We start from the raw sequence: 15,068 nt of genomic DNA on the forward strand, positions 1-15,068 counted from the left end.
AAATCTAGGAATCCTCCCATCCTACTGGGATTATACAAGTATGTTGGTGCAGTTTTCGTGACTTCATATTTCAAAAATTAAATATAATCTGATTTTATTTATATATAAATTGTAAGAACACTATATTAATTAATTAAAATATTTCGACGCAAAAGAAAACGCCTTAGTTTTCATTCAAACAAATTCATATTATATGTGAATTGTATAACAATTTGTTTATTAATAGATGTATAAAAACTATATTTTTTATATATCAAAAATTAAAAAAGTGATTTAACACATTGTCTTTGTTTTCATACCATAACCTTTTATACTCTGCCATTCTTTCTTCTCTAAAAGATTTCGAGATGAGTTAGATATTTATATCACTACCTTCAGTGTATGTTTTTTGTGTATCTGATGCAATAAATCATAAAAATATCCACCATCTTGAGAAACAGCTAGCAACCTCTTACTTTACTACTGTCCATTTATTGGGTGGTCAGTTCATCATTCCAGTTACGTAATAAATAAAAAACACAATTAACAGTCAATATTTATTTCACTTCAATTTATACCTACATAATTATAAACATTAACATGGTACAAGCACATTGTGTAGCGCCGAATCGCCATACTGAATTAATAAATACAAAGTATGTTTGTACAAAAAAATCTGTCTCTAAGATTAAAGCAATAGCACTCTTATTATAATGGCAAATAAGCTCAATACAGTTTGTTCATGTTGTCTCTAACGCATCAAATGACAGTGCTAATTGTCCATGGTTTCTATTGCTTTAGTTATTCTGTGACTTTCTCGCCTATTTTTTTTTATACTACTTCTGTGGCAAACAAGCATACCGCCCATATGATGGTAAATTATTACCGTAGCCTATGGACGCCTGAGACACAAGGGTGTACGTGCGCGTTGCTGACCCTTAAGAAACCTTAATATACCCTTCTTGAAAACCCCATGCTGTAGTCTCGTGGAAAAACATCGGCAAGTAGCTAATTCCACAAACTAAGTAGCCAATTACAAAATGGCGTCCATTTTTAAACAAAAATGGATGGAATATATTAAAATAACTTAGAAACTGACGATTCGACGCATAAGATGATTTAAAATTGACAAAGCACACTTTTATTTTAAAACAATAATATAAAAAATCAGATAAGATTGTACAATAATTCAAAGTATTTACAATAGATATTCAGCAGGGATGTTAGGGAGGTCCGTAACCGTAACCGAAACTATCGGATATCCGATATAAAAAAATATTAACCGTAAACGAATCCGAAAAAAAAGTTTCGGAGAATATCGGATAGGGACGGAGCCTAATTGAGACACGTTATGTAACCATTTTATTAGCTAATTGTAATTTATTTTTGAAATTCATTAAAAAAATAATATCCGTAATTGTATATCCGAAACTAACGGATAATCCGAAATAATTTCATATCAGTATAATATCCGTATCCGGTATAATAGTCATTCCTATATCTGATGATATTCAGCAACTACATTGCTCTCATACATCCCAGTACCAATTACCAAAGTTCAGCAACATCGAGTAAATGTAGATTGATCTATAAAATTGTTTGTTTTTTATTTTCACAGAACATTTTAGCTGACATTTTAACTGAGCAACATAGGTTTATTTTTAGATGGGTCGTAATATAAAAAAAAATAGTTTTATTGTCTGTCAAGTATTAAGATTCATGATCTACCAATATTAAAATATCGATGACGAAACTTATCATAAGATATACATATTTTTCTTCTATCAATGAGTGAATAAAACCATAAACTATAACTTTATTTTTTGACGTTACATAAAGCTGTACTGCTTTGTACCTTTGCCTTTCTAATGTGAATAAAAAACTACAATTAGTCAAGTATTTACCGCCAAAAATGTATTAAAAAATTAAACTCCGACCTTATTTTACAATCTTTTCCGATTCATTTTATTTATGTGATAGCGTGCTCAAGCATATATAAACATATTATTATCTATATCTATGTAATTCGTTAAAATAGTCTTTATGTGTACAAATATAAGATACATTTCTATATGCAAGCTGTTTTACTGTGTTAATTTTGAAATGTTTTAAAAATATTCATTCATGTAGTAATATAATAATTGTAAGCTCGTACTTTTAAAGATATCTTAACAATATTCAATGAAAAAACAAGATAATAATGCGTATTGTTTAAAAAGCAAGCATTGTAAATTATAATGCAGCTCCACAGAAATAATCTCTCACAATGTAAATATAATTTGATGTTATTTATATATATAATTCGTTATGACAGCACCATCTAATTAATTAAAATATTTTGAAGGAAAAGAAAGCGCTAACACGTTGGTAAAATCTTTCTTTTCAGTGGCAACTTTAATGCACTTTCCCCAGAATATTGCGAAGACTTTTGCGCATTCTGTCGCATTTTTTAGATCTTCCTTTGTGTAGGATGTTGGGCACAAAGGATAGGAGAATAGATGGGTCTAATCTGGGATGGCGCGCGCATTCGCAAGCCTATCTTAAAGCGACACCCCATTTTACCAAGTTGTACCTGCAGCGGCCCATCTGGGTTCGCAGTCTATTAAACGATTCCCAAGTGGGCCATTGTAGGTCGCTACTTGGGGGCATACGTTCGGCTGGTTGAGTCCGAATGATATTTACCATTAAACTGTTAAGTAATATTACTTCGATCTTCTTGTTTTCTCTTACTGTTACTGCATTTACATCATAATACAAATATTTTAGAATTTATCGAACTATTTTTAATGCTGAGAGCAAAGGAGGGGAGTGCAGATGGCACTCCAAACCCGAGGAAGGACTTATGGAACTCCCGCCTGACGGATACGACTTTAATACGAGCATCTGTTGGTGACACTGGCACATCACTACTCACTCGATCGCCGCTTTAAGATGAAAAATATATATTGTCAAAAAACTATATTGTACATTCGTAATATTATATTAACAAAATAAACTATTTATACTAAACAAGTCGTTTTTCCATCGACCAAGTACATCAAATGGTAGCAGAGCGTGGTTAGAAAATTCGACAAAGTTATGAAATAAATAGAAACATATAATATAAAAAATGGCAACGTATAGAATCGAACCATTACATAAAAACAATTATGATACATGGTGTCTCCAGGCACAAGCAGTGCTTATAAAAGCCGACTTATGGGAATATGTTAGTGGACAAATTTCCCTAGAAACAGATGCATGTCCCCAAACTATCGCAGCATTTCAAAAATCCGATATGATGGCAAAATCGGAAATATTATTACTAATATCTCCATCAGAATTAAAACAAATAAAAACATGTAAGACATCAAAAGATATTTGGGATAAACTGAAATCATCTTATCAAAGTTCAGGTCCCGCTAGAAAAGCAACCCTCCTAAAAAAATTAGTTTTACAAAAAATGGACTCTCAAAGCGATATTCGCGATCATTTGAATGAATTCCTAGACATAGTCGATAAACTAGCCGATATGGAAGTCAAAATACATCCAGAACTATTGAGTATTATGATGTTATACAGCCTTCCTAGTGCATATGAAAACTTTAGAATTGCAATAGAATCTAGGGATACATTACCAAATCCGGAAGACTTAAAAATAAAAATACTCGAAGAAGGTGAAGCTAGAAAACAAGTTAACAAACCAGAGAGATCCGATGGAGCATTTTACAGCAGAAATAATAAAAATCTGAAACAAATAAAATGTGAAAACTGTAACAAACAGGGCCATTCCACTGAAAGCTGCTGGAGTAAGAAAAAGTACAATAAATATAATAAAAGTAGTAATTATAATAAAGACAAAAAATCAGAAAAAACATTAAATGTATGTTTATCACTTTGTAAAGAAAACATTGATACAGATTCTTGGGTATTGGACAGTGGATGCACATCACACATTACCTATCAAAAAGAAAAATTTACAAACCTATCATCAGAAACTGGATTGCTAAAGTTGGCATCTAACTTTCACACCGCTAACGTAAAAGGTAAAGGAAAAGTAACAATTAAGGTAGATGGTGATAAATGCAATCTCGCTGACACATTATATGTACCTGATATATCTGAAAACTTAATATCCGTTAGTAAGATCACTGATAAAGGTAATTCTGTATTATTTACAAAGAAAAAGGCATTAATAAAAAACAATGAAGGTGATATACTACTTACTGCTGAAAAATATAATGGATTATATTATGTAAAATGTGACAAAAATAACACAGCTTATGCAATAAAAAATGAAAAGAATGCTATGTGGCACCAGAAACTAGGTCACTTAAATGAAAATGATATGAAAGTTTTACACAAAGAAAATTTGATAAGAGGTATACAATTGACAAATGGAAAACTAGACCCGTGTGAAATATGTATAAAAGGAAAGCTGACCAGGCTACCATTCCAAAGTCATGAAGCTATAAAAACAAATGAACCTCTACAAATAATACACTCGGATGTTTGTGGGCCTATGCCACATGAATCATTGGCTGGTTCCAGATACTTTGTGACATTTATTGATGATTATACTAGATATTGTTGCATATATTTCTTAAAACAAAAAAATGAAGTATTAGAAATATTTAAAGAATATAAAAATAAAGTAGAAAACTTTTGGAATAAAAAGATCAAATCATTACAATCCGATAACGGAACAGAATATTGTGGAAAAGAATTTGAACAATTCTTAAAAGATAATGGCATCGTGAGACGACTCTCGACACCATATACGCCACAACAAAATGGAGTAAGCGAAAGAAAAAATAGATCTCTACTCGATAAAGCCCGTTGCATGATTATAGCATCAAAAGTTCCTAATTCGTTATGGGCAGAAGCTATTTTCACAGCGAACTATCTTATAAATAGAAGTCCTTCTAAAGCCTTACAACAAGAAACACCGTTTATGAAATGGATGGGACGAGTACCGTCAGCAAATCATTTACGCATTTTTGGTACAAAAGCTTTTGTTCTGATAAAGAAACGAAGGGGAAAGTTCTCACCGAAAGCAATTGAAGGAGTATTTGTTGGATACGCTAAAAGTTCAAGAGGCTACAGAATTTACATACCAAATAAAAATGAAGTAAATATTAGTAGAGATGTAAAATTCATAAATAAAATGTACTATGAAAGTGAAACAAGTGATGACTTTGATATCTTCAATAACGAAGAAAAACTCCTACCTGAAAATAAAAATGAAAATATAATTATTGAAATGGAAAATATAAATAATAATAATAAAAACTTACCTGTTTTACCGTCTACCAGCTCCACACCAATATTAGAGATACCTAATGAACATACACAATCAAATATAGAGATCTTAACAAGTGATGAAGAGCGAAATGAAACAGATAACAATCAGACTTCACAAGTTAATCAAGATAATATGCATACATCGCGTAGGCAGAGAAGACTACCATCGCGATATAATGATTACGTTCTGAATAATGTACAAGAACTCAATGAAAATATATATGAAATGACATACCTATGTGAAGAAGAAAAAAATGAGGATTGGCGTGACGCCATAAAAGCTGAAATCAGAGCTCATGTAAAAAATGGTACATGGGAGATAATGAAAAAAGCAAAAGACGCAAAAGTCATTGATCATAAAATGATATTAAAAAAGAAAATGTGTCCTAATGATACAGAAATAAAAAAGGCAAGACTTGTAGCGAGAGGTTTTACCCAAAGACCAGGGATTGACTATAATGAAACATTTGCTCCAGTTGCCAAATTAAGCTCAATTAGATCAGTACTAAGTTTATCTGTACAAGAAGGATTACAACTTAATCAAATGGACGTCACTACTGCTTATTTAAATGGCGAATTAGATGAAAATATAAGTATGAAAATTCCTGACTGTCTTGAAGAATATTTAATGGAAATTATGATAGACGAAATAGATAAAAATGACATGATAATATACAATAAAGCTAAGAAAATGCTTGAAGATTTAAAATCTGATAATAATGAAAAGATTTGTTTACTTAAAAAAGCTCTATATGGGTTAAAACAATCTGGAAGACAATGGTTCATAAAACTAGATAATGAACTGAAAGCATTACATTTTGAACCATCGAAAGCAGATCCATGCGTTTACATACTAGCGAAAGGAGGAGTGAAAATCATAGTTGCTATATATGTAGACGACATACTCATTGCTTACTCATGTTCAAAAACGCTAAACACAATCAAAAATGTTTTAGCCACAAAATTTGAATTGAAAGACTTAGGTAAACCAAATAGATTAATTGGTATAGATATCAGTTACCAAGGAGATTCAATAAAATTATGTCAAGAAAAATACATAGATATTATTTTAAATAAATTCAAAATGGAACAATGTAAAGCTGCTGTCACACCTATCGAACCCGGTTTGACATTAAAACCTAATAAAGAGAAAAAACGAGAATTACCGTATCAAAACTTGATTGGTACACTGATGTATTGCGCCGTAGCTACTAGACCTGATATTATGTACTCCGTAAGTTATCTATCTCAATTCAATGATAGCTATGATGAAGAACATTTTAAATGCGCAAAAAGAATTCTCAGATATTTGAAAGGTACAAAAACTATTGGTTTAAGATTTGAAAAGAAAGGCTCAAATAATTTATATGGACTGGCAGATGCTGACTGGGGTGCAGATAAAATGGACAGAAAATCATTTTCTGGATATTGCTTTAAATATGCTGGCTCATGTATTAGTTGGTCATCAAGAAAACAAAAGTGTGTAGCACTTTCAACAGCCGAAGCTGAATATGTCTCATTGTCTGAAGCTGCTAAAGAGGCAATCTACTTAAAAAGACTATTTGAAGACTTGGGCATCTCGCAACAAACTGTTGTAATATTTAATGACAACCAAGCTGCACTAAAGTTGAGTGAGAATCCGATAATCACATCGAAGTCGAAACATATCGATTTAAAACTACACTTTATTCGTGATAGTGTTAAAGAGGGAGTGATCCAAGTAAAATATATGGACACAAAAACGATGGAAGCTGACTTACTCACTAAAGGACTACCAGGACCAAGACTATCACAACTGAGAAGTTGTCTGGGCATCACAATCTAGTAATAGTGTTGTGAGGAGGAGTTTGTTGGTGACACTGGCACATCACTACTCACTCGATCGCCGCTTTAAGATGAAAAATATATATTGTCAAAAAACTATATTGTACATTCGTAATATTATATTAACAAAATAAACTATTTATACTAAACAAGTCGTTTTTCCATCGACCAAGTACATCAGCATCGCTAGGAATTGGGACCTCGGCTCAGACCGTCGTAATATCAGTTGAATTAGAGTGGATCGGGTAAGTATTTTAGTGCGTACATGTAAATATGTTCTATATAGGTTATATACAGAATTTGTGCTATTAAGCGAAGTGATTTTTATAAAATATATATCTTGAGGCGACTGTGCTTACTTACAATTATGATACAAGGGTTAGGGTACATGCCCCCCTCCCCTGAATATGTCTATACCCATAATCACGTAGAACAAACAATTATCTTTTACGAATACCACAAGGCCACTTCTATCACAAATCTAAAATCTTTTGTTAGTTTAATTACATGTGCAAACATAAATATTTTTTATAGAATGGATCCCATTGTTTTGAATTCACCAGGAATTAACCACAGGGGGCTAGTCTGAAATGTGCAAAAATAGGTCAGACATATCCCTCTCCCTTAAAAATTCAGTAGGAAATGCTGGATGCTGTAATTTTTTGAACCCTGTCTTATATTTTGACGGCTTTAATAAAAATTTACACGATATAATATTAATGTTACAACATTACAAGACAAAATGTAATATTAGGTATGTTGTATCATTATTATAAATATATTCTGTTGTGTAATATATAAAATATTCAACTTTGGTTACATATTTATAAGGTTTACAATACAAATGTAGTAAATAACTCTAATACAATATTATTACTAAAATATGGTGTGCAATTAGTGCATTTTATTATATGTAGTTATATATGCTGCTAATTAAAAAAACTCGGAAAAATGGCACTCATCCCAATTAAATGGGATTTTATATAGCACAGATAAATAAAATAGCTGCGGACTCAAAAGGACATGGTATCGAGAGCCATAAAACGCAATATAAAAAACAATAAGATAGTATTCTAAATTCAAATATCTCCTGGACATAATAAAGCGTAGGTTCATCTAAACTAACACAATAATAATTATTTTTACTGATTATATGAATTAATAATAAGAAATAAAGATTCATAAATCCATTTATCAATATTAACAATAATTATTATTTAATATTGTTATACTTAAGATATTAAAAAAAAAACCACAAATTACTGTATGATTAGTAAAAAATATATCTAAGTTTTTAGAACTTTAGGTACAGAAAATAAATGAATTGACACTTGCTTATCAAAAAGTATTTAAGTACTTTTTATTTATGGTTTAAAAAAAATAAAGTTACCAATTCAAAACCCAATATAAAGAAAGTTTAAACATAAGACTAACTTAGTATGTAGACAGGAGGGTCTCATGTCCAACAGTAGTACGATAAAGGGACCATATCATTACAAGAAAAAATTATATATAAAGTTATTTTGAATAGATTTCCAATATAACAGACATACATCTTATTGTTAGCAAGTGTAATAAAAGTTTGAAATTATAAAAATTTACTTTGAAATATCATAAATCGAAATTGTCTATATATTGTGTACATATTTATAATATTTTATACATTTCGAATGTTTTATCCGCCTGCACAAAGTCCCCTCACTTAAAAACAATGTAAAACTCTTCTTCAGACCATAATACATGTTAAACAGTTTCAACTTTGATCAAAAAGTCATAAGGGGACAACTCTTATAACACGTAGTGTTAATTACTGTGTACTATGCACAACAAATAGGTTTGAATAAAAATTAATCTGCGATATTTCAATGTAAATTTTTAATTATCTATGGCACTATTTTACAAATTCTTATAAAACATAAAATATTACAATATAATTTCTGCGTTATTTATTTATTTCATGATACATCTGTATAAAATCTCACATAAAAATTTATTTATAATTTTATAAAGACATTTGAATTTCAAATCTAAATACAGTAGGCCATATTTCACAGAGTGTAATTCCCGCCATTTCTTTAAACAGAAAAAACTAAAGGTAGACTAGTGGCGTAACTATCTGAAGCCTATGGCAGATTCACGGGATGGTGTCTTCCCTTAATCTAAAAAAGGCTTCACATTGTAGTCTCCTAAATTGATTAATAAATTTTGTTTTATTTGCTGTGCTTACGGCCTATCTGATTAGGGGACCTCTAGGTCCCGACCACGTGATATTTTGTACACAATTCCATTCTATTGTTACGTCACTGTCCATAACCTACTTGGTATAATATAATATTAAAAATTAGGCTATGCTACTCTTTTCATGTCAACTGAAGTATATATAACTGTATACTACGAAAAACTAAAAATAATATAAATGAATACCTACTTTATCTACAGGTAATGTGTCAAACCTGAAAATAAAATAAAAATCAAGTAAAACATATAGTACATGTAACTTTGTTTCCTGTGAATAATATTCAAGTGTATATTAATTTTTAATGAATGAATGAAACTCTTTATTGTTCCTCTCACAGAAAATACAATTACATATACAATTATGTACAAAATGATAAAAAAAAATATATAATACAATAAACAAGACAAAGAGGTAATAATGGTTATAGTTAACTAGATGTCTTTTCTGAATCAACACGCAAGTATCTCTCTCATTCCCGAGATGAGCTGTTGACGTTTCTAATGAGATGTAGAATAAAAAAAAATCGCCATTTAGATTTGCTTATATTAAGTTTATTTGACTAAAGATTATTTCTATTTTGAACACAATCCTTGAGGATGATTTGTTCAGAATCTGCTACTCAGTATATAGGCAGACAAAATAGAGTCTCATTACTTCATATTCTTCAGAGGTATTTATAAAGACGTCGGTAGCCACCGTCCGTGTGGGTGCACCTTATGTTATTTTGTTCATTTAAAGTAATTCAGCCTCCAAGTGCTTTAATTTGTCACATCTTAAGTCCTTTAGAACGACAGTGCATAGGATGAATGTGTAGGACGCGACGGTTGCCACTTACCATCAGGTGGATCGTCTGCTCTTTTGTTATATTAGTTAAATAAACATCTAAACTTCCTCGGTAAATGAGATATATTGCATTCAATGAAATTTTAAATGAGAATTTTGAACAAGTAATTCCTGAATTCCTGTAATTATCGCGCTACGTAATTCTCCTGCTTTATAATATTAGTATATATAAAATATAATCGAGGCCGTCAAATGATATAGTACTGTGATGACAGGAGCGGTGGTGAGAGTAAACACACACAGTAGGGTGTAACTTGTACATTAACTGTTACATCTTGAATTACTCTAGCTTACACTAATTACATACATAAACTATATGTATGAGGTACTGCGTGACCTACGTGTCGTTATACAAAACGTACACTGGCACAATCTACTATCGAACGTGCTGATTTGCATCACTATATCACAGTACATCTATATCATTTGACGGCCTCGATGGTCTAGCGGTTTAATCTGATGGTAGCGGGTTCGATCCTCGCACGGTGCAGATATTTGTATTCATGAGTATGATTGTTCGTATCAGTTTGGTATTGTTTGCTATATATATTATGTATGTATTTAAAAATATATATATATTTATATCAGTTGTACCTATAATGCAAGCTCTGCTTAATTAGGAAGCAGATGCCTCTGTGGAATCGTCCTGAGAATTTATTATTATTATTATATGAATACTTACTTAATTCACATTGTCATACATAAAGTTGTCAAAATCTTCAGCGTAGATGGAACTCATTTCAAACGATAGGTCGGTGCTCATAAATGTATTTTCCGTCGGCGCAGGCGTCACTGATCCAAAGTAGCTGTTGTTTTGTTGTGTAATTGTTGATTTTGTAGTGTAACATTATTGATTTTGTTGTGTATTTTTTAATTTTGTTGTATTGGTATTAATTTTTACGTGTAAATGTTGATTTTGTAGTGTAACATTATTGATTTTGTTGTGTATTTTTCATTTTATTGTGTTGTTTTTAATTTTATCGTGTAATTGTATGTTTGTGTAGTTTACATTTGCAAGTATATTGTTCATTGTAAGTTCATATTTTTTAATAACAATAGTTAGTTTAATTGCAAAATCATTTATGTGAAAATATTGAAAATGTTTTACATTTAATTATAAAAATTGATCAGATTTCATTTTAGTTAAATGATATATTTTTTAATAAATTATATTAACGAAAGTTTGTAATTTTTGTGTAAAATGTCGTACATTGATGTTTTAATGAAAATTGTATGTGTGTATGTGTCGGAGGCAGCAGCATCATCCGGCGATCGGGAAAGAAAGAAAATGCAACACATTAGACAAATATAGACGGTCGTTAGACGAAATAAAAAATAACAAACCTATAACTATAGACGTAACCGTCGCCAAAATGACAGCACAGACAAAAAAAAGCTGTTAGTCTATGATAATATCCAATAAGATATTCAAAAGGGTTTTCAAACTATAGAATAATAGATAACAAATTAATAACGACCGTCTGTGTTGCATTTTCGCGATGGGACGAAAAAAATTGTCTTTGGTTTAAAAAAGAGGAATGACGTACGTGCTAACGGCCCACACGAAACATTGTCACCGTTGCCTATGTACATGAACAGCACTACGGAAATCTTTTTTTTTTATGAACCTCGTGGAAGACGTCAAGCGTTGTCATTCCTGTGGATTAAGTTTATAGGGTACATACCCTGTAATTTCACTGCCATATACCCTACAACCGAAACAGCTTACGAAGCAAGCTGCTTGGCTGAAATAGGTGAGGGTACAGACACGAACGACTGTAAAATCTTTTTTATTTCCTAATTTAAACTCCCTCTTGCTTGTTTATAAACTTTCGCATTTAGTAAAGATTATTAATATAGTTAAACGGGTTTTAACACGATTAATTTCATTGTACATAAAGGTTACTTTGTAAATTTCCCACAGAGTTGCTACTGTGTCAATGGGACCCCGAGGTCCCAAGTCCTTTCTAGACGTTTCGACTCGGCTGCACTAGCCGTGGTCACGAGCTGACTGGAGCAAATACATTTATAATAAAATTCATGTTAAAATCCGATTAACTATAATAATATCTCACTCTTGTTTAAGAAAACATCGAAAACCCCGTCCAAAGACAATTTTTTTTATAATAAATAACAGCACAATTCTTTTTATTTCACATATATTTGTTTACATTAAACATGCAACAACATATAACATTGTCATGTATATGTCAAAACTTTAATATATGATAACGGCCGTACGACAGAAACTGGTATCTGACATCACAATTTCTCTTATTAGAATGACATTACAAATGACCCTTACAACTTTAAAATATTCAAAAACCGCGCGTTAGGGATGACCGATATAATATTCATCGATGTTTTGACATCGATGTCAAGTATTCGATAACGTAGATATTTATTTATAATTCGTTGATAATAGAGATAAAAAAGTAATTTAAAACTGGATCCGATACACGGAAAATCACTTAAATAAATTTACAATACAATTCAAAACAACAGTATATAATTGAAAACAAGTTAGTTCCATATCTTAAAGGGACATATATTGAACATTTATTCAAGATTTAATATTCGATACATTATAAACATCGACGTATCAATTGTTGGATAATAACGACAAAAAAGGTTACTATAATAAATTTACAAGACAATTCAAAAGAAATGATCTCATACCTTAAAGGGATGTATATCTTGAACAAATAATGTAATAAAATAGGCTGTGTTGCGAAATTAAAATTGTCAGATACACTATTCTCATCTACGGCCGCCGGTTCGTACTGTTTCCGTGCATTGGGAACACAATGATATCCAAAATTTGACTTATTAACTAAAATTATGAATATAACAGTCACATCCTAGAGAAAAAACTTTTCAAGTCTTTAAAGTATAACATAATTACTATTTCAAATAAACTATATAAAAATCCAATCGTTTTTTTTTCTATAATATATAAAGATATATATATATTTAGTAGTAATTGACTTCAAACAAATTGATGTAACAAGAGACTTCAATTGGTCAAATATAATAGGACTTATCATAACATTTATCATATTAATTAAATAAATATGATTTTTGTATACAAAATTTGTTTTAAATTAAATTTATAAAACACAAGGCCAGTAATCGAATGGTACATAAAACCAAAAGCTAGTAGTAATAGTATTCCTGAAACTAAAACTAATTTTCCAATCCTGCCAAAAAAGTCCCGTTAAAATCAGTTCAGCCGTTTCAGAGATTAGCCGGAACAAACAGAACGACAGACAGACAGACAAAAATCTTAAAAAGTGGGATTTTGGTATATATACCGTATTTATATTCACATCCATGTAGTAAAAAACGGTTATTTCAATATTACAAACAGACACTCCAATTTTATTTATATGTATAGATTATTATTATTAAAAGTAAATTTATAGTTAATATTTTTTTAATCAGTTTTTAAGATGTTGAGTCGACCTCGAAGAGGCCCTGAAAACCGTTTATACAGGTTCATTTCTGCATTCGTCACGATTCTCTAACCAAACTTCATCCTCATGCCATTCTTTTCTACTGGTGCCCCGTCAGCATACACCGTTAGGCGAGCATCCTCATTAACCATAAAAAAAACTGCTAGGATAAATGACGAATTTAAAAGTAAAAATTCATAGTTTACTTTTAAATTTCCACTGTATGCGTCAGAGAATATGGTTTAGTTTCATACTTCTGTATCACATTTTGGTATTTAAAAATTTTTAGTTTTCTAAAGTAGTGTAAATTTAAATAATCACCAACACATGAGTTCACCTGAGGTAGCATATTATAATTATAGTAATTAGTAATAAACATTGCGTGTGACACAGTCGCAAAAAATTAACAAAAAGACACATGTACAAAAGTGTTACTGTTTGCAGACCTAAATAAATAAAAAAAATTACTACCACCATACTAACTTTTGACTTGAAATACCATTACAAACTAACCCGGTTATTAATACAAAAATAATCACAAAACTGTGTACTTGGACTGATGGAACTTAGCACCGAGTTATAAAATAATATATACGAAACAAAAATTGTATAAAATTTCAAAATCAACATATTTTGAACAGCACTCAAAATAAGTATGGGAAATCAGCGCAATGATTTTCTAAACAACACCAGTTAGTCACAATCATTCTAATACTAAAACTTACATCAAAACTCGACATATACTTATCATTACACATTTAATAATTCGTTTTGTTTCTTAAATACATTTTTTGGCGGGAATTCGTGGACATTTTTAATTCTAAGTCTTAAGTCGCGTGATAGAGACTTTAAGTCCTGTATTCATTCATTATAAGTCCTGTTTGTTTAATAATCATAAAGTTGCAAACGCGACAGTTTGATAACAATAATATACCACACTATTATTTCATTTTTATTTATTTAACTTTAATGCACAAAAACAATGTGTACATCATCATTGTGGTATAATAGATACTTTTTATAGACCAACGTCATATTTATTATTTATCTAGCTGTTGATTACATTTATCATATACATATTAAATATATTCCTCAATTACTATATTTTAATACAACAATCATCATCATCATCATCATCATCATCATCAGCCCACTGCAGTCCGCTGCTGGATATAAGCCTGTCCCAAGGCACGCCACTGGGCACGATCTTCAGCCCTTCTCATCTAGTTTTTACCCGCAACCCTACGTTTGTCGTCGCTCCACCTAGCTGCGGGGCGTCCTACACAACGTTTCCCAATTCGCGGTCTACACTAAAGAACACGCCTACTCCAATGTGTACATATAACGGACTTAATACCTTGCGGCGTTATCTATTATAAGTCTGGCGGTGCACTAATATAAAGACAAAAATATTATATATTACCACACTTACACATGTAAACGAA

General features: G+C 31.0%; 1 protein-coding gene across 1 annotated transcript in view; it reads right to left on the reverse strand.

Annotated features, from left to right (window-relative positions):
• Positions 1 to 9,140: 9,140 nt before the first annotated feature.
• Positions 9,141 to 15,068, reverse strand: part of LOC131842793 (signal transducer and activator of transcription 5B) — a 39,303-nt gene continuing 33,375 nt past the window's right edge. Inside the window, exons 21-22 of the mRNA XM_059191364.1 lie at positions 10,851 to 10,974; positions 9,141 to 9,539 (exon numbers count right to left, since the gene is read on the reverse strand). Coding sequence (XP_059047347.1) covers positions 10,851 to 10,974 — 124 coding nt within the window. The 3' untranslated portion in view covers positions 9,141 to 9,539. The remainder of the gene's footprint in view (positions 9,540 to 10,850; positions 10,975 to 15,068) is intronic.

Source organism: Achroia grisella, unplaced genomic scaffold, assembly GCF_030625045.1.
Source record: "Achroia grisella isolate CSIRO2021 unplaced genomic scaffold, CSIRO_AGI_Agris_v1 utg2471, whole genome shotgun sequence".
In the NCBI taxonomy this organism is placed as follows: domain Eukaryota; kingdom Metazoa; phylum Arthropoda; class Insecta; order Lepidoptera; family Pyralidae; genus Achroia; species Achroia grisella.